General features: G+C 47.4%; 10 protein-coding genes across 10 annotated transcripts; 7 read left to right on the top strand and 3 right to left on the bottom strand.

Annotated features, from left to right (window-relative positions):
* Positions 1-110: 110 nt before the first annotated feature.
* On the bottom strand, positions 111-2,080 carry EYB26_004465 (uncharacterized protein; the record flags this gene model as incomplete). Its single annotated transcript, XM_054263756.1, has 4 exons — positions 111-121; positions 187-1,442; positions 1,504-1,673; positions 1,733-2,080. 4 exons carry the CDS (start codon positions 2,078-2,080, stop codon positions 111-113), a joined length of 1,785 nt encoding a protein of 594 aa, XP_054119731.1.
* A 310-nt stretch (positions 2,081-2,390) lies between these two features.
* Positions 2,391-4,383, top strand: EYB26_004464 (uncharacterized protein; the record flags this gene model as incomplete). The annotated part of the gene is made up of 6 exons (XM_054263755.1): positions 2,391-2,433; positions 2,505-2,552; positions 2,607-2,692; positions 2,746-2,850; positions 2,906-3,940; positions 3,997-4,383. The coding sequence occupies 6 exons, from the start codon at positions 2,391-2,393 to the stop codon at positions 4,381-4,383; spliced, it is 1,704 nt and encodes a 567-aa protein (XP_054119730.1).
* A 556-nt stretch (positions 4,384-4,939) lies between these two features.
* EYB26_004463 (uncharacterized protein) lies at positions 4,940-7,221 on the bottom strand (the record flags this gene model as incomplete). The annotated part of the gene is made up of 3 exons (XM_054263754.1): positions 4,940-6,336; positions 6,389-6,499; positions 6,558-7,221. The coding sequence occupies 3 exons, from the start codon at positions 7,219-7,221 to the stop codon at positions 4,940-4,942; spliced, it is 2,172 nt and encodes a 723-aa protein (XP_054119729.1).
* Positions 7,222-7,670: 449 nt separating this feature from the next.
* On the top strand, positions 7,671-10,429 carry EYB26_004462 (uncharacterized protein; the record flags this gene model as incomplete). Its single annotated transcript, XM_054263753.1, has 6 exons — positions 7,671-7,678; positions 7,792-7,888; positions 7,936-8,467; positions 8,530-8,560; positions 8,630-8,751; positions 8,808-10,429. The coding sequence occupies 6 exons, from the start codon at positions 7,671-7,673 to the stop codon at positions 10,427-10,429; spliced, it is 2,412 nt and encodes an 803-aa protein (XP_054119728.1).
* Positions 10,430-10,528: 99 nt separating this feature from the next.
* EYB26_004461 (uncharacterized protein) lies at positions 10,529-11,716 on the top strand (the record flags this gene model as incomplete). Its single annotated transcript, XM_054263752.1, has 3 exons — positions 10,529-11,059; positions 11,159-11,234; positions 11,310-11,716. The coding sequence occupies 3 exons, from the start codon at positions 10,529-10,531 to the stop codon at positions 11,714-11,716; spliced, it is 1,014 nt and encodes a 337-aa protein (XP_054119727.1).
* Positions 11,717-11,785: 69 nt separating this feature from the next.
* On the top strand, positions 11,786-12,368 carry EYB26_004460 (uncharacterized protein; the record flags this gene model as incomplete). Its single annotated transcript, XM_054263751.1, has 2 exons — positions 11,786-11,822; positions 11,872-12,368. 2 exons carry the CDS (start codon positions 11,786-11,788, stop codon positions 12,366-12,368), a joined length of 534 nt encoding a protein of 177 aa, XP_054119726.1.
* A 2,191-nt stretch (positions 12,369-14,559) lies between these two features.
* EYB26_004459 (uncharacterized protein) lies at positions 14,560-15,831 on the top strand (the record flags this gene model as incomplete). Its single annotated transcript, XM_054263750.1, has 1 exon — positions 14,560-15,831. The coding sequence occupies one exon, from the start codon at positions 14,560-14,562 to the stop codon at positions 15,829-15,831; it is 1,272 nt and encodes a 423-aa protein (XP_054119725.1).
* Positions 15,832-16,279: 448 nt separating this feature from the next.
* Positions 16,280-17,826, top strand: EYB26_004458 (uncharacterized protein; the record flags this gene model as incomplete). Its single annotated transcript, XM_054263749.1, has 1 exon — positions 17,302-17,826. The coding sequence occupies one exon, from the start codon at positions 17,302-17,304 to the stop codon at positions 17,824-17,826; it is 525 nt and encodes a 174-aa protein (XP_054119724.1).
* Positions 17,827-18,277: 451 nt separating this feature from the next.
* Positions 18,278-19,734, top strand: EYB26_004457 (uncharacterized protein; the record flags this gene model as incomplete). The annotated part of the gene is made up of 3 exons (XM_054263748.1): positions 18,278-18,614; positions 18,676-19,654; positions 19,728-19,734. 3 exons carry the CDS (start codon positions 18,278-18,280, stop codon positions 19,732-19,734), a joined length of 1,323 nt encoding a protein of 440 aa, XP_054119723.1.
* Positions 19,735-21,416: 1,682 nt separating this feature from the next.
* EYB26_004456 (uncharacterized protein) lies at positions 21,417-23,494 on the bottom strand (the record flags this gene model as incomplete). Its single annotated transcript, XM_054263747.1, has 2 exons — positions 21,417-23,356; positions 23,452-23,494. 2 exons carry the CDS (start codon positions 23,492-23,494, stop codon positions 21,417-21,419), a joined length of 1,983 nt encoding a protein of 660 aa, XP_054119722.1.
* Positions 23,495-23,662: the final 168 nt, after the last annotated feature.

The following is a 23,662-nucleotide window of genomic DNA, read 5'->3' as shown; positions in this document are numbered from 1 at the left end:
AAAAAGGCCGTGGAACATGTACATTCATATCCATTCGTAGCCGGAATCGCCTCAGATACTGTAAAAGGTGTTGATCTTTGTTGGGTTTCAACAGTTATGTACCGCTTCGTTTAGTAAGAGCCTGCAGAATTGTCAGTTATTACTGATGTAACAAAAGGAGAAACAAATAAATAGGGCAAAACTTACGTCCAAACATGCACCATTTCTCGGCAAGTCTGGTACAATGAGGATTCAAGCACTTTGTGACACCCTGCTCAATGCCTTCAGGCTGCTCAAAGGGAATACACAACGACTTGGCACCCATACTAGGAGCGCGAGCATCCTGAGCGACGCCGCTGTCTTCCTCCGCCTTTCGCGCACTCAATTCCTTGATTTGATCCTCGCATTGCTCTGTCAGACAGTGAGGGATGAGGAGGACATTCTTCTGGTTGAGAAGAGGGGTGAAGTCTTCCCATTTGGTGATTATTTTGCGGTGTTCGCGGAACTGGTCATCTGCTCGCTTGAACAGGTCGTTGTGGATAGTGTCCAATAAATCGGGGACGGCGGTGGTGAGTGTGTCGAGGGTGATGGTTGTCTTGCCCTCTTTGCCAGGTATGTCACGACGAGCAGCAGTGACGAAACCGCCCTTAGCTTCGCCAGGTCCGAATTCGAGACGGAGAGGAACACCACGGAGTTCCCAGTCGTTGAATTTGTAACCAGGGGAGTATCCATCTCGGAGATCGGTTTCTGCTCGAACACCGACAGCAGAAAGCTTGGAAGCTAGTTCGGCGCAGTCATTGTAGATTTGGGCACGTTCCTCGTCTGTGGTGCTCTTTGTGATACCTACGGGCACGATAATGGTTTGGATCTCTGCAACACGGGGAGGCAGGACCAGACCCTTGTTATCACTGTGGATCATAACCATGACACCGATAGTTCTGGTAGACAGACCCCATGAGTTCTGCCACACGTGCAAAGAAGCGCCCTTTTCATCAGGCTTGGCGTTGGGGTCCTCGACGGTGATACCAAACATCTTACTGAAGTTCTGTCCCAAGCAATGAGATGTACCACCTTGGATACCACGACCAGTGGCAGGAATATAACCTTCGACAGTAGTCGTGTAGTAACCACCAGCAAACTTCTCCTTCTCAGTCTTCTTACCACGAACAACAGGGACGGCAAGGAGATCCTCGTAAACGTGGGCGTAGTGGTCTAGAATCTGCATCACTTCTTCGGCAGCACCTTCCTCAGTCAAATGTGCAGTGTGTCCTTCTTGCCACAAAAATTCACGTGTTCTCAAGAAAGGCTGAGGATGTTTGAATTCCCAGCGCACGACCGAGTTCCATTGGTTCAATTTCAGGGGAAGATCACGGTGGCTTCGAATCCACTTTGCGTAGTAGGGATACATGACGGTTTCGGAGGTAGGACGGATGGCGATCTTGCGCTCAAGAGGGGTAGAACCGCTATACCAATTATTTTGTTAGTCTTCAACGATACCATCTTTCATAGAAAAGGGAGTCATACGCGTGTGTAACCCAAGCAACCTCAGCAGCGAAACCCTCAATGTGGTCCTTCTCTCTCTGCAAAACGTCCTCTGACACGAAAAGAGGGAATGAACAATTCCTAACACCCATCTTCTTGATCTTGTCGTTGAACCAGTTCTGAATGGTCTCCCACACGAAATAAGACGAAGGCTATTTAGGAATCCGAGTTAGTAAAGTGAAAAAGGGGGGCGACTAATAAAGCTGTTTACCTTCAAAATGAAACAACCAGAGACGTCATAGTAATCCAACATCTCGCCCTTGGTCAAGACTTGTTGGTACCAGGTAGGGAAGTCATCTTCTTTCGAGACATCGATACCAATCAAGGCTGCGCCCTCAATCTTCTTCTTGGATTTCGCGGTAGGCTGTTTTGCTTCGGCTTTTCCAATTCCCTTCTCCTTGTTCTTGGCCTTGTAGGCTTTTTGCTCTGCTAGTTTGGCAGCTTTGGCAGCCTTTTTGGCGGCATTCTTTGAGACGTCCTCGCCCTTATCTTCGGCGGGGTTTTGTTGTGTACGGTCAGGCAGGGCTTGCGCTGCCGACTCGTCGTTTTGGCTGGACATTTTGTTTTTGTCCACAAAGAGATTTTCGGAGCGGTTGAAGTATTCGGGACGATATCTGACGTTGCAAGTCACCAATCACTCAACGTCAATGCGGGGAGATTGTATTGATATGACACTTTTTTCTTTTCTCCCCTCGTTTAAGTGGGATGGAAGACCGCCTTTGGAAGCGGCAGAATAATTCCTACCGCAAGGTGCACGGGCCCGGACGTCCCACTACAGACAAGAATTACAGGGAAAGCTTCACTGTTAAGAACGAAGCTCCTGAAATACCAGAGATTTATCCATTACGCTTTTATAAAACTCAATAATAATGGCGGGAATATTTGAGCAGCCGCGTAATGCGGGCACACTCTGTGAGTCATCTAAATATTGAGTCATCATTTGGTGTTTTGCCTATTGTGCGACTGACTCATGCTTGACACAGTTCTCGGCGGTACGAAAATCAGCGGTGCCGATATTCGAGACCAGAATGGTATGTGTGGTCATCAATGAGTTGGTATGATGGCGGCTTATTGATTCGAAATAGTTCTTGCAACACAGGCTATCGCAAATGTCGTCAAGAGCTCGTTCGGTCCGTCCGGCCTGGACAAGATGATGGTGGATGATATCGGAGTAAGTCTATCGTGTTTGGTGTCACGAAATTACTCATGCTGACTGTTTGCCAGGATGTCACGGTCACAAACGATGGCGCTACGATTTTGAGTCTCCTGGATATCGAACATCCTGCCGGCAAAATATTGGTTGATTTGGCCCAACAACAGGATAAGGAGGTGAGTTCGCGAAGACCATTTTCATGGTGCTCCGCTAATACTTACGTGTCTTTAGGTTGGAGATGGCACTACCTCTGTCGTTTTGATCGCCTCCGAGCTTCTGCGAAGAGGCAACGAACTCATGAAAAACAGAATCCACCCCACCACTATCATCACCGGTTACCGATTGGCATTGAGAGAGGCCGTGAAATACATGCATGAGAATATCAGCATAAAGGTGGAGAATCTAGGAAAGGACAGCCTGTTGAACATTGCTAGGACATCCATGTCCAGTAAGATCATCGGTGCTGACGGTGACTTTTTCGCCAATATGGTCGTTGATGCCATGCTTCTCGTCAAGTCTACCAACCAACGGAATGAGGTTAAATATCCAGTCAAGGCTGTGAACGTGTTGAAGGCTCATGGAAAGAGTGCAACCGAATCTATGCTTGTCAAGGGATATGCTCTCAACTGTACCGTTGCTTCTCAGGCCATGACGACGCGGATAACAGATGCCAAGATTGCTTGTCTCGACATGAACCTCCAAAAGGAGAGAATGAAGCTCGGTGTTCAGATCACAGTTGATGACCCACAACAACTCGAAAAGATCAGAGAGCGAGAGTCTGGTATTGTTCTAGACCGAGTGGAGATGATTTTGAAGTCTGGCGCAAATGTTATCCTCACCACCAAAGGTATTGATGATATGGTCTTGAAGACGTTCGTGGAGAAGGGTGCTATGGCCGTGCGACGTTGTAAGAAGGAGGACCTCAGACGTATTGCCAAGGCTACTGGAGCCACACTTATCAGCACACTTTCAGACTTGAATGGTGATGAAAAGTTCGAGACTTCATATCTTGGTTATGCCGAGGAAGTTGTACAGGAGCGCATCTCTGACGATGAATGTATCCTTGTCAAGGGAACTAAAGCCCACTCCTCCGCATCAATCATCCTCCGCGGTCCCAATGATTTCCAGCTGGATGAGATGGAGCGATCTGTTCACGATTCCTTGTCCGCCGTCAAGCGAACACTAGAGAGTGGCAGTGTTGTCCCTGGAGGCGGTGCTGTCGAAACTGCACTACATATCTACCTCGAAGAGTTTGCCATCACTGTGGTATGTCATGATATCCCTTTCAGTTCAATTTTCAAGATTAGCTAACTTTGAAACAGAGCTCCCGAGAACAGCTTGCCATCGGCGAATTCGCGCAATCCCTCCTCGTCATCCCCAAGACCCTCGCCATCAACGCCGCCAAGGACGCATCAGAGCTCGTCGCCCAACTCCGAGTCCGCCACGCCATCTCCCAACGCCTCCAGGAAGGTGGTGCCAACGAAGATGAAAAAGCCCTCGCCAAGAAGAAGACATACCGCAACTACGGTCTCGACTTGACCAAGGGCCGAGTTGTGGACTGCGTCAAGGCTGGTGTGCTCGAGCCGAGCATGAGCAAGGTGAAGCAATTGAAGAGTGCGGTCGAGGCTTGTATCGCTATTATGCGTATTGATACCTTGATCAAATTAGACCCCGAGCAGCCGGCAGAGGATGATGGTCATGGCCATTAGACGGGGAAGGGTGTTATTTATTTTGGTTCTTGAAGAAAATGCTAATGAACAAAGATGTGAAGGTTTGGCTTCAGAGTGTACCTAATTTTACAAAAAAGTAATACCACACTTGATGCATTTTTCTCGTGCTCATTAGCAACCTATGGTCAAGTCAATTGGCAGGTCATGTAGAGTTGTAGAAGAAATAGGCCATTGTTATCGTTGTAATGTATAATATATTCAGCTTATCGCTCAAAGTAATGCTACTTTTGTATACCAGATACAACTTGAAACAACGTAGCAGAAACATCATCGCACGCTAACAACAGGAACAAATGAAGACATTCCAAAATACACGGCAGTAACAAGGCTATGCATGCCAGGATGAGAAACACAAGACCACAGTACGCCAAATTCAACAATGATAGGTCAAGCCCACAGAAAGTAACAAACGCCATCGCAATGCCGCACCATGTAAACTTAATGCCAAAAGAGCAATAGTTTGGGTATAGAGTATAGTAACGAAGACACAATGTTCGCTCGTTTGAGTATAAGTAGGTGTCTTGGAAAAATCAGTTCATTCTTCCTCATCATCGTAAGAGTCTGGGGTGTCCGCCCAACCACAACCCCAGCGTCGACCATCTGTTTCGCCCCCGGTACGCAAATCGCGCGCATCGGGTCCTTCACGCCAGCACCTGGCGGTATAGTCATCGCTTACAGTGACCAACTCGCCGTCGTACGTCCACGACACAGCCGAAACCTCCTTCAAGTGACCGCTAACAAGAGGGGTTCCAGACCGATATGTAGGGATCGAGCTTTCTGGTCTGCCGGAAAAGGACATATCGGAGTTGGTCCGTCGAAGACCAGATCGAACCAGAGGTGGTCGGATAGTAGGTGGGAGATCATTCTGCGTCTGCGCTGTTGGCTGGGACGTTGACAGAAATCGTTCATCCGTAGGGAACAGGATGGCACAGTTATCACTGCTGCCAACAGCAAGCATTTCAGCTTTATCGTCCTTGGCTGGTCGTAGAGCAGCCTTAACATAGAAAGTTGATACCTGTAGTCGAGGATGCCGGAAGCAGTAGAGAGGTCCGAGACCTTCTTTGTCGGGGCCGCCAGCACGTCTAGGTCGGTCATTGTTCAGGGCCAAATCTGGAGAGCTGCCCAGAACCAAGTGTGAGGTCGAGTAAGCATATACGGCCAAGTCTCGACAAAGACTATATAATCTTGAGCCATCTCCGTTCAGTACCATGGATGTAACACCGTAAGATCTGTGATTGACGTGGCTGTCCGGTTCGCGTGTTGTAGATAAAGGGGCAGGGCTTCCTCTCCGGATATTGTACGACGTGCGCATATCCCACAATCTAATGCAGGCATTGGCCTCGGATGCCGTTACAAACAAGTTTTCACGGCCCGCTGGTAAGAAAGAAAGAGAGGTTACCGTGACGTTCTCTCTGCTGAAATGACTGTCCTGTTTCTGAACCGCGGCTAATTTCGAGCTTCTCGACATGAAAGCATGAGCATCTTGAATAGTCCTCAATGGCTGAGGATAGTTTATCATGGGCGGAGATGCCAAGGAGGTTCCGTCTTGATCGAGAGCGCAGTGAATCTCCATAGAAGGGTTCTCATGGCCTTTGCATCGTAGATCCCAGATATTCACAGTGCCGTCGCGGCTGCATGTCGCAAGCATTTTGTTGTTCGATGCTGGTTGAAATTGTACATGCTTCACCGATGAAGTGTGGTTCGATAAGCAGTGAATCGGTTTCTGAGTGATCATATCGAAGATGAGTGTCGTTTGGTCGCCAGCAGCAGTTGCAAGAAGCATATCATCAGATGAGAATTCGAGGTTCATTATGGAATTTCCATGTGCGCGGAACGACAAGTGTGCCTTCGAAAATCCAACCTTATCGTCTTTCGCCGAGTCCACTAATCGAATTCCTCCTTCTTCATCTCCGATAGCCACAAGTGAATTTGCTTTTTGAATAGTGAGTAATTAGACCGACAATAGATGGATTGAGAGACATACTCCTGCAGGGGGCAATGCAGAAAGGAAGGGCAGGGCGGTCCTCATTGACACTGATATTCTGATGGACGTCCGTTGGCCGAGAATAGAAGGTTGATGTTTGATCTCTCCAATCTGGAACAGAAACAGGTTAGAGATATGAAAGAAAACTAAGGATCCCTCATGACCTTACCACTTCCATAATTGCATCGCATAGTAAGTCGATTCATTCGTCCCGAGAGGCTGCGCAAACAGTACTCGCCTGATGTAGCAAGCACTTTTGACCGACGAACAGGTTCCACTGGCGGCTTGGCAGCAAATAGCTGCTTCTGAATTGACTTTCGTGGCGAGATAATCGTTTCAGGAGGGAATTTGAGCTCAATCTCGTTCACTGTCTTCTCGACTAAGCGATCATCTTCAATGGGAGGGGCCAGGCGCACCCTTCGAATTGGAGAAGATTGCGGCGGAGACGCAGGTGAAGAGAAAGATAGTTTCCGCTTCCTGTTTGGAGTCCTAGAAATTTCCGCAAATGGACTTTTCAAGATTCCATGGCCGATCGTATTTGGTGCGTTCAAAGATTTGGCCTTGGTGAAGGCTGGGCCCCGCCGATTCAAAGATGTCGTGTTGAGTTCCCTCAGTGCTTGTCGCGTTGTAACATTTGCAGCGGCATTGAGAGACGATCGAGGTGTGAAAAACCTCTTGAATGAGCGTGGAGTCACTGGAGGCGGTCTCTTAGGTTTCCGCCGAGTCCCAGCCTCAGAGACGATGGATGGAGGAGACGATGGTATATCCTGAGAATAGGAAAAGTGCACTGGATCTGACCGCGGGTCCTCAGTGACATTGCGATGTCGTTCCATATTGCATGAAGAGTCAACTCAAAAACTCTTCGACAGTTAAGAAGAGCGGTGCTTGATGAATCAAGTGGAAAGATTTGCCATTAAACACTTCATAGTTGGCTAGTACTATTGTGTGGCCCCAGCTTGAACGCCTCCTCGCGATCGCGGTCGTTCGCCGCGTTTTGCGTGTCGAGCGCGATTGTTTAATTACAGTTCCCGATTCGGGTAAATTACAGGTCACATGCCGATAAGACGGCTTATCACAAGAACTTTGCCTAAACTGGTATAGCAGTGGAGAACCTGATAATGCTAGCCAAATCAGGAAAAGAAGACATACGTAGTACAGCGCGACGAGACGCGTTGTTTCCAATTTGACACCTCTATCCATATCGAGTACACGGCTGCTCTTTCCTCTATGCCATTGGAACTCCGTTGCACCCTCTGAATGCTTCGGATTGCAGGAGAGCACCATGGAGAGGTAAGTGGTGTATTACCTCTAACTTGTACATGTTGCTGATACAAAGCGTGATACGGTTCGAGCGTGTTTCGCCAGAAGGCAAAGTCCCAGGGACTGAAGCTACTTGGCCACAGTTCTCTTAATGAGTTCTGCATCGGAGTGCTCTACGACGACAAAACACCAAAGAAAGCAAACCCCAAAAAGGACATGATGTGGTTTAGGTGTAACTTGGTAGGTTTTTATGCGCCTTCCAGAAGCTCAGCACTCACAACTAGCAGGCTTCCACAGCAGGTTCGATTCTGAAAGCTTACCAGAGCGGCGTCGCGCTTGCCCAAAAAATTGTTCTTCGATGCAACGGCACAATACTCGAATCGACCGACACTGTTTCTAAATTTAACACTAGCCTTGATAAAGTCGTTGTCATCGAGGCAGTCGCCCAGTCAACCTCAACATTTTCCAACCATACCTCACAACGAGATCCCCTTCATGCCCGTTCAACCAACGATGTGGCGATTAATACAGAAGCAAGCATGGACCAGCAGACACCGACCAAGCATACGCTGCCCTCAGCTGGCGATATTGTCCATGCTCTGCCATATCAATTGCCACCATCACCAGAAATTGATAGACTCCAACTTGTCAATGTGATGAATCTCATTTGCAAATATGAGGGCACCGACAAGAATGCTCTGAATGAGCATTTGCTTACTTACGGAGAATTGATGTTGCTCTTCACCATGATCGATTTTGTACATGAGAAACTCGCCCATCTTCGCGACCAACAGGGAGCAACCTTTACTTCATTTAGTGGTGAGTCATCATTCGACCCTTGCCAAACTTTCACTGGGAATCCATGGTTAACTCAGAACCAGCGATCGATCGACAAAATATTTTGAATCAATGGTACTCGCTGACGCCTGAAGTATGCCAATAGTATCAAAAACGAGCGGTCTTGTTCATCGACTCGGCTAGTATAGAGAGCGGGTTCGCCGCACAAGAAATGATCCGATTCAAGAACGAGAATGCTGGTTTCTATGCGTTCTATCTTTCGACCAAAGATAAATATATTGCGCATGTTAAGACATACGGGTCAGGTAAGACACATATTGCTCTCACTTGTGCGAAACTTGCTGGCTGACAAGTAATTTAGACAAGGCTTTCATGATGGTGCACTCGGACTGGAGAGCAATGAGTCACCGTAAGATCGCATACTGGGTCCGAAATGGCAGTAGCCTACAATACACGCCAGTCGCTATGTCAACCGATCCGCACCAGACTCAGAGCATCGAGACAGCAATTTCGTCCGAAGACAAGATCACTAATTCTCCAGAGCCAAAATTTCCCGACTCGGAATTGTCTAGAGCCAACGACCCCGAAGTAGAGCCCTCGGAACAATTCAGTCTGCAAACCCTTTTCACCGATTGTACCTCTGAGCTTTTGGAAGCTGGAGTTGAGCATGGTGTCAAGTTGCTGGAACATTTGAAGGAACCCCTGCGCCGAGTCGCCCCCGATCTAGATGCAGCCGAATGGTTGAAAAGTATAGAAAATCTTCAAAAACAAGCTGAGCAACCAAAAACGATTGTTGGTGTTGTTGGAAATACCGGTGCCGGAAAATCTTCAGTCATCAATGCCATGCTTGATGAAGAACGCCTGGTGCCAACCAACTGTATGCGAGCATGCACGGCGGTTGTCACGGAAATCTCCTACAACTATGAAGAGATACCCTATCGCGCAGAGATTGAGTTTATCACGGAAAATGACTGGGAGAAGGAGTTACATATTCTATTCAGCGATCTGTTGGATAGTAATGGAAATGTCTCTCGCGAGGCATCGAATCAAGATTCTGAGGTCGGTGTTGCATATGCCAAGATCAAGGCAGTCTATCCCAAATATACGCACGAAATGTTGACAAAGACTACTGCTGAGAAGTTATTGAAGCACCCCGCAGTTCAAAAAGTGCTTGGTGGAAAGAAGAACAATGCTGATTCAAATCCAGAAGCATTCTATAAACATCTCCAGTCTTATGTTGACAGTAAAGAAAAGACAACCGGCGTGGAGAAGAAGCCAGCGAAGCCTTCCATGGAAATGGAGTACTGGCCGCTTATCAAAGTAGTCCGAATTTATGTCAAAGCTGCAGCCTTGTCGACAGGCGCTGTGATCGTCGATTTACCTGGAGTTCACGACTCCAATGCTGCTCGCGCTCGTGTTGCCGAAGGTTATATGAAGCAATGCACCGGCTTGTGGATTGTGGCTCCAATAACTCGGGCGGTCGATGACAAAGCCGCAAAGTCTCTTCTTGGAGAGACATTCAAACGACAACTCAAGATGGATGGCGGGTTTGATTCAGTCACATTCATATGTAGCAAAACTGATGACATTAGCATCCTCGAAGCGCAAGAGTCACTGGGACTAGAGCAAGAGATGGGTGGGCTGTGGGCCAAATCTGACGAATACAGCTCTGAAAAGCGAAAGCTCAAGAAACGGCTCGATGAGCTGAAGCAGATCAAGGAGGAATATACTGCAGTTGTGGATGAAATTGACGAGCAAATTGAGATCTGGGAGGCCCTCAATGATGACATTGACGATGGCAAGACCGTTCATGCGCCACGTGACAAATCATCCTCCAAGAAGCGAAAACGTGGTAGTAAGAGCAATGCTGCAGGCGCATCACCGAAGAGGCAGCGTTCATCAGACTCAGATCTCGATAGCGATTATGTCGAAGATGAATATGAGGGGGAGCCTGATAGCGAAGAGGATGAGTCGGAAGCCTAAGGCGAGCCTCTTATATTGGAAGCTGTCGAGGAAAAGCTTTCAGAATTAAAGACGACGAAGAAAGAGGGACGTCGCCACAGACAAGACATTGAAGCTGAAATGAAAGTTGTCCGGAAGCAAATAACCGAACTCAATGAGGCAGATGCCAAAGTACAAGCGGAGATGAGTCACATTGCAATTTCTGGTAGAAACGAGTTCTCTCGAGGCGCCATCCAACAAGATTTTGCCAGTGGTATTCGCGAGCTTGACCACGAACTTGCTGAAGAGACCGATGCGTCCAACTTCAATCCTGACGTCGATGTTCGTGATTACGACAGAGTTGCTCAATCACTGCCTGTATTTTGCGTCTCTTCTCGGGCCTATCAAAAGCTTTCTGGACGTTTCCAGAAGGAAGCAAACGTACCTGGGTTTCAAAACGTCGAGGAAACTGAAGTTCCTCAACTTCAAGCTCATTGCAAGAAGTTGACTGAAGCTAGTAGGGAAGCAAACTCTCGTCGCTTCCTAAATACCCTGGATCAACTCCTAAACTCTCTTCGACTCGTGACCTCCTCAGACGGTGTTCAAGTTACCGACAAGCAGAAAGCAACTCGAGCCGCTATCATTGAGGGTACCTATAATCAACTTGACAAAGTAAGTTCCCACACGCCACTACTATCAATTTTACAGTGATATGAGTGTCGGGACTATATTAAAGAAGATCCGGTACTAATCATTGGCGTTCCAATGCAGAAAATCGTCGAACATATCAAAAACATCTGTGATCAAATAGCTGAAGAGATTGAATCCGACATAATTGAGGCCTGTAGTAAGTGACAGTATGAGTTCAATTCACTAAATTACATGCACACGGATTTCTGATCTTTTGTCATTCTCTTGGCAGACAAGGCAACTCCTATGGCATCTGAAGCTGCCATTGAGACAGTAATTCGTTGGGGCGCACCAGTCAACCGTTTCAATCGTGTGGAAGGAGGATTCTTCTGGGCCACTTACAAAGCCTTGTGCCGTCGTGATGGCGTTTATGCCAATGCTCAAGGGCCTCATGACTGGAATGCCAAGCTGATAGAACCTATCATGAAAGCTGTAGCTCCGGGCTGGGAGAAAATCTTTTCGCGACGAGTTCAGACAATCCTCCATAATGCTGGATCAGAAAGTGCGAAGCTTCTCAAAGAGTTCCATGACACTGTTTATAAGAAGATTACTCAAGCGACCGGGCTACTCGGAAGCCTCCATATGCTCTCGCAGCAGTTGCGCATCTATCAGCAATCTGTCAAGGAGCTTTTCAACTAGCAAGTATTGGATATGTCGATGCAGTCGAGAGATATCAATCGCATATTTGAACCAGTTATTGTCCAAGCAATGGTTCCCGCGTATGCCATTTGTGTTGAAGAGCGAGGTACGACTGCCCTGCTCCATGTTGAACAATCACTAACAACATTTCAAAGGTTCCGGAAGCTTCATGCGTATGAAAGCTGCCATGTCTTCTCATGTGTCGAGCTGCCGCACTTCGATGTTTGAGAAGAGCGTGGACGAAGTTCAAGCAGCTCTTGACAGGATGCGCCAAACAATAGAGGAAGCCCTGCTTGCCAAAACCGACACTACGCTTATGTCATTGAAACGTGACTATAGATCCGCAGTTGTCGGTAGCCAGTCGACTGCTGGTGGTACTTTACCAAGGGAGAAACGTGCTGCACTTCAGGAGATCCTACAGCATATTAATGATTGTGAAACATCCTATAAAGAACTGACGCAGCCCGAAACCAAAATGGAGGTTTCGAGTGAAGTCGTTGGTGATGATCAGGATCAAGAGCATTCACTGGTGTCAAATGAAAATCCAGTCGCAATCAAAGAGGAAGAGAAGACAATGGAAATGGAGTCATCCCCCGCTGCAGCTACCTCCGCCAAACAAGGACAATCTGATGCTGTTTTCTTCGGAAGATAATCATCAACCAATTAAGCCTGATCCAGAAGATGATGACAGAGCGGCCTCCCAACTTGAAGCCGGTGAGCATTGAGACCTTCGATGCCCTACTGTTCTGGTGGTAGCCATATGAATATAACTAATATGCTGCAGACCTCTTCAATTGGGACGCGTAAGGTCGCCACAGTTCTTATTTGACAGGTACGGACCATGCAAAACCTTCATTTCAATTACGATTTCCTATTCTACGCTGTATTACTATGTGCGCTATGATACCACATCCGACCACGTTCTTTTCCGCATGTCGAGTCCATAAGCACATTCAATGAGGGTGGAGCGTCGCTTTTATAACTGGTTGGTTATGCCTAAGGACTCGATGTTTCGATCTTTCTTCCTTTTTCATATTGTACAGTCAGAGTGGGTTTTCTCTTACATTGGGGTCTCAGCGAGGAATGGTCATTTGTATTTCATAACCAACCTGGAGTTGAGGGGAATAGAGGGAAGTGGGATATGCCCCCATCTCGGTATGGCCTTTATTAGTTTCAGATCCGAGCGGATCTTTGTATTTTACCTTTTTACGCGGCTTCTTCGAAGCTGTTCGCATGTATTTCAACAATCGATGATTACGATTTTCTAATTATCTCGGGCGATACATAAATCCAGACTCTAATCTCACCCTAATGCAGCGTACTACGGAGGTTTATTGTTATTTTAAAATTCAAATTTCTATTCCTGCTCCAGTATTCTCCTTGTAAAGAAGTGTACTAGTACTGAATCAAAATGCAGCTTGAACTGGGTAAACCCAATAGTGGGTGCGTCAGCATTTGTGCAGGTGTTTGATCCTAGGCACTGGACAGCCCGTGAATGAGAAGGATAATTTCGGGAGACCGGGTTGTTGATTGTACCTGGCGGTCATACGTTTGGGAGTGGGGAGATTGGAAGTGAAGGATGGGATTTCAAGGGGGGATTTGAGGGTTGGGTTTGTGTGCGAGCATGGATTGTTCAGGGAGGCACTAGTTAAGCACTTGGGGCTACTATCTGGGAAGAGGTTGATTTTGATGTAGTATTGTAGCCCTAGCCCTAGCCCTAATGATACGGTACGGATTACATACAGATACATCATGATATCGGACGCGAAGGGGCCAGACTATGTAACGCAGTATGTACTATGATTTATTGGAAACACAAAAATACTGATCAGTAAGATAATCACCAGATCCATTAACTAACTAACACTAATTAGTTGGTCATTTTAGCATGATTTTGTACTCGTTAATCTTCTAAGAGAAAATGAGTAGCAACCATAATATCACGATTTTTTTAGACCCGGCCAAGAAAGACACACCCAGAATCTGAGCGCTATTCTGCGTCCTGTGAGCGTAAAAGCAAAAAGTTTCCGAGAATCTGCTCGGGGCGGCGCAATTACAACCCTAGGATGTAAGCCATAATTCACTTGATCATCATTATACGCGTATGATGTGGCCTCTTGGAATATGTATGGGGGTTGCCAAGTTCAATCTGTCACTACCGGTATAGTATAAAATCATTGTGGACATGCATCCTCTCGGTTTTTGAATTAGTGACAAGCCAAGCTCACAGCAAAGAACAAATCACTTTCGCTACGGTCTAGACCAGCACTTGCAATTTGATTAGCCATGGCAATGTTCAAATGTTGGACCGGGATCTAATTGATGCAAGTAGATGAAACCCTCCGAGAAAGCTCGGTGATATTAGTCATTATGCATACATGTATACAGTAGTCAGTTAGTTAACTAACTAAATAACAAACTGTAGTTCTTCCTTCTTATGGGTAGTACACCTGATTCGTAGCACCTTACTCCGTACTGTCAGTTGGAGTGATTGATATCTGGGACATATTTAGCGCTGGCTCTGTATACTAAAGTAGGTAGGCTCATGTACTATTAAATCCATCTAAACAGAAGTGCTAGGACAACTCATCTAGTTCAGCATTAAGGGTGAGGCATTTCTAATCACTAAAATTCCAGATTTACGGCTCGGCCCAGTAAATCTAAGTACTTATATAGATTTGCAGTGACAAATGACGATGTTATAATTATTTCTACCCTACCACTATGTTCCCCCTACATGTACCGAAAATCTAAAGTTTCGTTCACCATTCGATTTTGTATTGTCTGCTCTCTGCATGTAACTTTACGTTGTTCTTTCGATTGAACAAATACATAAATCTAGAATGTCTCGGTCCGCTCCGCCAGATGTCGAAAGCAAGCCAGCCGAGGGCGTCTCCTACTTCACTCCTGCTCAGTACCCTATACCCGGATCAGCTGCTCACTTTCAAACCACTGATCGACCCCTTCCCAAGCTTTTCCAACCTCTAAAGATCCGGCGCGTCACTTTTCACAACCGCCTGGCATTATCTCCAATGTGCCAGTACTCCGCTCAAGATGGGCATATGACCGACTGGCACATGGCACACTTGGGTGGGTATGCACAGCGCGGACCTGGATTTCTCATGATTGAAGGGACTGCTGTTCTACCCGAGGGGAGAATCACGCCTCAAGATGTTGGGTTGTGGAAGGATTCCCAGATCGAGCCTATGAGGCGTGTAGTTGAGTTTGTTCATAGCCAGAGGCAGATTATCGGTGTTCAGCTGTTTCACTCTGGCCCCAAAGGAAGCAACAACGCCCCTTGGTTGCAGAGTAGTGTCATTGCGACCGAAAAAGTTGGTGGTTGGCCGGAGAACGTCAAGAGTGCCGGTGACATTCCCTTTGCTCGTGATTACTGTCGACCCAAAGCCATGACAAAGCAGGACATTGAAGAATTCAAGGGTGCCTGGGTAGCCGCCGTGAAACGCGCCATAAAGGCCGAAGTAGACTTTGTAGAAGTCCATACAGCTCACGGGTTTCTTTTAAATTCCTTTCTTACTCCGTACTCCAACAACCGGACGGATGAATATGGCGGTAGCTTTGAGAATCGTATCCGTCTCTCGCTTGAAATAGCTCAACTCACTCGCGACACTGTTGGTCCAGATGTTCCCATATTTCTTCGTGTTTCTGCTTCAGACTGGGTTCAGGCGAGTCTTCCTGAGGGGACATGGACTATCGACGACACCATAAAATTCGCTGAAGCGCTCGCAGAGCAGGGCGCCATTGACGTGATTGATGTCAGCTCCGGTGGTGCACATCAAGCCCAAAAAATTGATTCTTTCCCGGGGTTTCAGGTCCCTTTTGCGGTTGCTATCAAGAAAGCCGTGGGCGACAAGCTCGCTGTTGCAGCAGTCGGTATGCTTGATACAGCAGGGCTAGCCAACAAGATCCTTGAGGAGGAGGGGTTAGACTTTGCTCTTGCTGGCCGTGGTTTTCTGAAAAATCCCAATCTTGTTTGGAAATTCGCCGAGGAGCTGCAAGTAGATTTTTGCATTGCCCATCAGATTCGCTGGCCGTTTACTGGCCGTGGTGAGACTGAGTATATCAGGCCCTCGACCAAGGATGATGATGTTCTTTGACGTCTTGATAACTTTCGTCCTTGATGCCCAGACAAATAGAGCCTCATCCCTTACTCCGAACTCCATATGTCGTGCCGATACGATTCACGTATCACTAGTCACTCAGTTCATGTTTTGATCGAAACAAATAAATCCGGGACTTGCTTGAAATATATTCAATTCCTTTTTGAGTTTTGTGATACGACCCTACCCATATAAATCGCGCTCGTTTTCTCCATTTCCTGTGTCTTGCTATTTTTCCTGATTTGTAAGGGGAAAAAAGAAAAGAAAATTGGACAAATAATGGGATAAGTCAAGCGGTCGCTGTGGTCCTGACTATTTCCTTATTTTCATTTATGATATAGCACTGCACTCTTTTATTTCAGATATCAATTCGACATCGCTTTTTCATAGTCACTCAGCAAAGCCTGTGTTGCCAGTTCTTTCTTTTCTTTTGTGGTACCGCGGCATGGGGTTAAACGCTGCAAAGCGGCCGCTGCAGACTCTTACCAAAACTTCCCCTTTTCCTCTCGCTCAGTCTTCTTCCGCGCAACCATCACTCCTCTCTTTTCGATCCTCCGCTCCACCTTTTCCATTAATATCGTCGGCCGTTACCTCTACTCTTTTCGCATTCGCAAATCTTCTTACAAGATCATTGCGTAGACGTTCTTCCGGCGTACGCATTTCCGGTGCCTTCGTTCACCGAGCCTTTTCCAACCTTCAATCACCACGGCTTCTCCAGTCCGCTACCAGTCTTCTCATAACTTATCACCGCTGGCGGCGAAAGACGATTACGACTATTCTACCGATCCCAATCTCCACGATATACAATTGAACGATAATAATACAACGCAGGCAGCTATCGCCGTGCCACCGCTCCTTCATCATCCTGCAGACACTGCCCGCAGCCATCACGACCATTCCACACCGTTCTCTACCTTCCGTTCCAATAATAACTCCGCCGCCAAAGGCCTTGGTATCCGAGTCAATCGATCGCCCTCCAGTTTCCGTCTGTGGAATCCTATCAATCACGTCCCACGAGTCACCGTTGTCACAACGCGCTGTGGACCAACTTACGACGAGGACATTGGGTTTGCAGTACCGGAGCGCGACGCATATCCTCTCCTTTCGATACCAGCACCCCATCCTCAGCGTGTGACTGCGTCTCCGACCAGTCTCGCCGTTGAGCATAGTGTCGGCGAAGCAGACACCGGTCGAACCAGCATCGCGCTGCCGAGCAGTCGTCGGCGTAGCCAACACTTTGAGTCAGAAGAAGTTCACGATATGCCGACAGAAGATAATGTCACGAATCGGGGTCACATTCGACCAGATGACGGTATAGCGCATCCTCCTCGCCATGCACAGTCAAATAACTCGTTACGGGCTTCGACGTTCGCTTCGTATCCGTCCAATGGAGGCAATAATACCACCATCGCAGAACCAGACTCAGAAGAAGTAGCTTGGGGTCCTGCGCATCCGTGTTTTCCACATATGAACCCGCATGTTCCTTTACAATCAGAAGAATTCACAACAACTCGCATCATTCGCATCCGTCGCGATTGGATGGTCAAGGGAGATCTCGCCCCGACGTTTTCGAATCTATACCCCGAGATTCTAGATCCTATATTACCCGAACAAGAGTTTCGCCGTATAATCGCCAAGGTTAATGGAGAATTAGTGAAAGCATTTGATCCATTTTCTCTACGCAACTGGTTCGATTCTGCGATGGGCTTACTCACTGGGTGGATATGGGATGGGCTCGGGTTTGCCGGAATCAAGAATCATCTACGCCATATAGAGGATTGGTTGGAAAAGTGGAATCGCGAAGTCGGGTCGAAAGATGGAGTGCGAATCTGGAGTCTCCGCCGCACGGCTTATATAACATTAGATATTCAGATTCCCGACCCGAAGGTTGGTCTTGTCAATCCTGAAGATGCCTCCATACCCGGAACGAGACCGCATACTGGGTTTGATGCCCAGACTCCTACGGGACCGACTCCATCCCATCTGCGGTAATGGCCGTTAGGCTTTGCATTTCTTTCTTTTGAGCGTTTTGGTTGATGTATCGACGGATTGCCATGATACCAAACTTTGTTGTTTACTGTGATACCAGCGATGACTTTTGACTGTTTCTACACTGATTCCCTATACTCTATGTTCGGATTATAATTAGACATAATACCAGCTCTCGCGAACCTTTGTATACTCTTTGCCTTGACTTGCACGTAGATAATAGCCCTTATCAATGCTGTAGCAACATTCGTTTTGCTGTAATGAAGAAGAATGAAGCGGGGCCGGTGATAGGCCGGAGAGCTCCCCTATTCTACGAGTCCCGGGACCAATCACTCACTGCTCGCGCTCTACAACGGCAGTTGACCATAATCACCGACACCGACACCAACAACAATTATTTACCCCTCAATACCATGAGCAGGTGAGAGATCAACAGCCCTAAGAAACCATCACAATGATCTCCGGCATCCTCATCTTCAACCAAAAAGGTGAAAACCTCATCTTCCGCGCATTCCGTAACGACTGTCGCCCCCGCCTGGCAGACATCTTCCGCATCCAAGTCATCTCGAATCCGCAAGTGCGCTCGCCAATTCTGACGTTGGGGTCGACAACATTCAGCCATGTCAAGCACGAGAATATATATCTGGTCGTGGTGACCAAGAGCAACGCCAATGCGGCGCTCGTGTTTGAGTTTTTGTATCGGTTTATTGTGCTGGGGAAGGGGTATTTTGGGAAGTTTGATGAGGAGGCGGTTAAGAATAATTTTGTGTTGGTTTATGAGCTATTAGACGGTACGATTGGGTCCTCTCTGGTGTGAGCATTATGCTAATCTAATTGAATGGCGGTGGATAGAAATCATCGACTTTGGATACCCCCAAAACACAGAAACCGACACCCTGAAAATGTACATCACCACCGAAGGCGTCAAATCAGCCATCACCAACTCCCCCTCCGACTCCAGTAGAATCACAATGCAAGCTACAGGCGCCCTGTCCTGGCGACGCGCAGACATCAAATACCGCAAAAACGAAGCGTTTGTGGACGTAATCGAAGACGTCAACTTACTCATGTCGGCGACGGGCACGGTGCTTCGCGCCGATGTTCACGGCCAAATCATAATGAGAGCGTACCTCTCCGGCACACCTGAATGCAAATTTGGCCTCAATGATCGTTTACTGCTTGATGGCGACGATTCCCCTGCCTCGGGAAATAAGGGTGGGAGTGGTCGGACAAAGGCGACTCGCGCAGCTGCGGGATCAGTCACATTGGAAGATTGCCAATTCCATCAATGCGTGAAGCTCGGGAGGTTCGACGCCGATCGAACGATTTCCTTCGTGCCACCCGACGGGGAATTCGAGCTTATGCGCTACCGTGCCACGGAGAATATCAACCTACCCTTCAAAGTCCACCCCATTGTCCGCGAAATCGGCACGACCAGAGTCGAATACAGCGTCGCCATCAAGGCCAACTACGGGACAAAGCTGTTTGCCAGCAACGTCATAATCCGCATCCCTACACCACTCAACACCGCCAAAATCACGGAACGCACAACGCAGGGCAAAGCGAAATACGAGCCCGAACAGAACAATATTGTCTGGAAGATTGCGCGGTTCACGGGACAGAGCGAGTATGTGCTTACGGCGGAGGCAACGTTGACGAGTATGACGCATCAAAAGGCGTGGAGTCGGCCGCCGCTGAGTCTGTCGTTTAATCTGTTGATGTTTACGAGTAGTGGGTTGCTGGTGCGGTATTTGAAGGTGTTTGAGAAGGGGAATTATAGTAGTGTCAAGTGGGTGCGGTATATGACGAGGGCGGGGAGCTATGAGATTCGGTACGTCCTTTTCCTCTCGTTGATTATTTTCAAGGGTTGATAGATACTATGATTTGCTAACTCGAGAAAACAGTTTCTAAAACCCTCATCGATGATTATAACGTGCGCAAAAGCTTTGCCTCTCTGATTCTGATTCTGATTCTGCTTTGAGCATCATGGCGTTCCCTCCTGCATTATTCAATGTTGTATGTATATGATTTAACATACCCAGTTGTTTCTTCAATGTCAGACCATCCTTCTGATCCATTGTACGCATCTTGTATGTCAGGTGACCGAGGCTGGTCTGATATATGACCATCGTAGCGTAACATAGTCTCTGTATGTAGTATGAATTAGAGCCATGAACTAGTAAGAAAAGAGTCAGTGCTCATGGCCATCACCGTTATCAGTGGGACCCAAGCTCGCAGTAGCGCTTAGAACATATGATAGCAAATAACGTGGCACAACCGGCAACGATTCTATTCACTTCCGGGTCCACTGGCGAACCTACGTAGTAGAGGTATTATCTGGAGTACCTAGGTAACAGTCCGCTTGCAGCCAATGCCGTTGGATTCGGACGTGCCACGGGATTTGGGCAGCATACGCGAATCTTCCAATTTGCATCATACGACTTGATGTCGATATCGTCGAAACATGCGCAATGCTGATCGACGGAGGGATGCATCTGCGTTGGCAAGGCTCGTGAGACGGGGGTTTTCATTGACTGTCACAGACGTGCTCCGCAAGCCCACGGCCATCTGAGAATGGCGCTGGTCCTGGGAAGGGCCGAATCATTGCCGATAGTGCAGAAGTGCCAAATTCGTCGAGTAGTGCAGGGCCTTCCAGAAGCAACATCCCCACAAATGGTGACATTTCCGACTTACTCCTCCTGCCGGCATCTTTGACGTCTCTCTGGCCTCGGACTTCCAGACCGTCTGTCTCAAAGAGTGGTTTACAGTACCGGGCATAAATGGGTAAAATTCTGAAACTCTCCCAAACTTGGAGGCGGCCTTGGTCAATGAGCACTGCTGATCAACAACTACAGATTTTTCTGAGCTTACTACGTACTGAGACTCAGAATGATACCATCACAAGGTTGACTATTTAAGCCTCATGACGTGTAACAGTCAGAAAATAGGCTCCGTTCGGATCAGATAACTTGAAATGAGTCGATCCTTCGCTTCTAAGGCATGAAGGGCTCGATGAACTAAACGGCCAAATGGATTTCTGTACCGTGATATACGATTGTCTCTTCTTATCTAATGAGCTCCATTTCCCTTAACTACCTCCCCTATGTCCGTCTGTTCCTAATACATACTTGCACGAATATCAAATGCATCCATCCTACCTATATAGGTAGGCACAAGTTGCTTGTGCCGTATGTTTCAGCTTTGCAAGGGGAATATTCAAGATTGAAGGGGGATTTGCAGCGCATAGAGGATTTTCCTCGGATAAAATCCTTTTGTTTTGACTAACTTTTCATGTCTATGGGGAAAAAGGGGTTTGTTTTTCTTTTTCATAACACCAATGTGGTTGTATACCTCAATTCTCTTGATAAGCCTGGTGCGATAGAATTAGCTACACAATTGTCAAACAATTCTAGATATCGTATAGAATTAGGAATATAATCACTCCAGGACAAAGGTTTAGTATTGCATACTGGAGCTTATGTGGCCCTGACTACTACTATAATCTCATGCATGTAGTCGCTAGTAATAAGATTATTTTTGATAAAGGGGTTTTAATATTTGTCTAAATACTATGGAAACCACGTTTGCCCCTGCTACACGATGGAATATTTAACCTCCTGTCTTATACACTCAGCAGTTTCTAACAAATGCGCCCTGCTTTCTCTCGAGAATACAATGAAGTACGCAACCCAGGAATATACTCCTGCACCCGGATCTGGCACTTTATCTCCTTTATGATAGAAGCAAAAGCACTTTGACACATACTCGACGAGATCCGGACGCCTGACGAATAGCTCGGCGCACACATCCCCCGACACGAAAATTCCGCCCTTGTTGACAGGAATGAACACCATCTCACACCAATACTGCGGACCTTGCAAGAAGGGGCTCGAAAGCTGCCTGATGCGATGCGTATCATTGAGACCAAACAACAACGAAAGTCCGAAATAATCAACGCCATACGAGTGCCGTAGGCCTTCTGAAACCTGTACTCCAGGTGGTCGAGGGTTGACCTCGATTAGCCAAGCAGACGGTCCCCCTTTGGCTGGTATAGAGCGCTCGGTCAGGTCCAAGATACCGCTTTGGGTAGTATATTCCATGCTAGAGTTTTCCACTCGGGCTTCCAAGTGATAGAACCCGTTCTTAAGACCCATTCGTAGCAGGCTTTGATGTAACGAGTCCCGTAAAATATCAAGCTCGGATTGCGGCAGCTTAGATGGAAGGACATTTGCTAATTCAATGAAGTTTTTGCTGCTTCCCTGGTCGGTAGTGTCTGCGCTTTTAGGAAAATCATCCGATACCTCAAAAAACAGCAGTTCTCCTTCGCAAAGTACAAAGTTTGCATCCACCTCTGGACCATCGCAATACTTTTCAATAACGAAGTCGAGTCCATGTCGATCAGTATTGATGCCGTGTATGCCGTCCTCGAGCTCTGAAAGGCTCTCCACCTTGAAGACGCCTTCCGAGAGGAATCCGTTGCAAGGTTTGATGATCAATGGAAAGTCAAGCTTGTTCTCACGCACAATGCTTACTGCTTGTTCAATACTCGAAGCCTGAAATGCATGATGCCCTTCAAAGACACTCGTTTTGAATTTGTTGGTGGCAATCTCATACGCCGACGGAGGTTCGGTACACAATCCTAGTTGGAGGGCGGCTTTAGCGACCGCGACTTTGTACAGATCGAGCAAAGCAATAACGCCATGGATTTGACCAGGATAAGAGCGCACTGCCTCCACAAGGCGGTCCGCATATCCAGCATCCGGATGTGCTGGTGTCTCGAAAGGAATGAGAGCTTTGTACCAATGACGGTACCGAGTGTCAGTCAGCCAATGATTAGGACTATCGAGGACTACCATTTCGATATTTAGAGCTTCTGCTGCTAGGTAGATACTTTCTCCCGTTCCTCCATCATCAGGACTACGAAGACCGCCGCCAACGAGCGCAAGAGTTTTACGGCTCGGTGGCTCTGTCGAGAGCCAGGTGAATGATAATCGATTGTGCAGTTCGAGATCAAGAAACGATAATAGCGATTCGACAGTTTGAAAGCGGGTCGATTCGAGAGGGCTTAAAAGCATCGCTCCGACCGATACCAGAAAAGCTGAGGGAAGCAGTTGTATACCGTCATGATGAACCGGCTGGCCGTCAAAATACTGCTGCGGTGTTGCGAAACTTGCGACCTTTTTGACAACTGAGCAGTCCAGCAGGCGTTGTGAAAGTATATCCGATCGCACAATGTACCCCTGACTCTGTGGCACCACTAACCTGGCGATACTTCCATCCACATGACGGGCAGCTGAAAAGCAATCGAGTATGAAGCGAAAGGCTTCTGGAGATCCAAAGGCTCCCGCATCGATTTCAGGGTTCTCATTTGGGCCAAGTTCAAAGAAAAGCCGTACATTTTCTGTCTTGGTAAGCCACGTCAATTCACCGGAGCCAGAGGCTTGTTTGAAGAAAAGGTCAAAATTTTGCCAGGAAGTGATGTTTTCTGTATGTACGGTCGCATCATTGACGTGCCAATTGCATTGGAACCGAGCTGCATCACCACAAATTATCAGTAGAGTACGATACAAAGTGCAGATTGCAATGCGGTTTATAGGCTAGAGGCAAAGACTGTGCTTTGAGACTGACCTTCGTGATTATCAGCATCTCGCACGACGATGAAACCTGACATTGTGTTTACGGTCTCAATGCAGATAGATATTCTTGGTTCAGCAGTGCTGTTATACACTGGTAGGAGCACAGAAACCTCTGACAAAATTTGAGACCTCAACACTGCTCGAATTGGCAGGAAGAAACCCGGAGACATATATCTACATGGTATTATGTACCGGGATGCAGT

The sequence above is a fragment of the Talaromyces marneffei genome, chromosome 3 (genome assembly GCF_009556855.1).
Source record: "Talaromyces marneffei chromosome 3, complete sequence".
Classification (NCBI taxonomy): domain Eukaryota; kingdom Fungi; phylum Ascomycota; class Eurotiomycetes; order Eurotiales; family Trichocomaceae; genus Talaromyces; species Talaromyces marneffei.
This window is presented reverse-complemented; position numbering and strand designations above follow the sequence as displayed.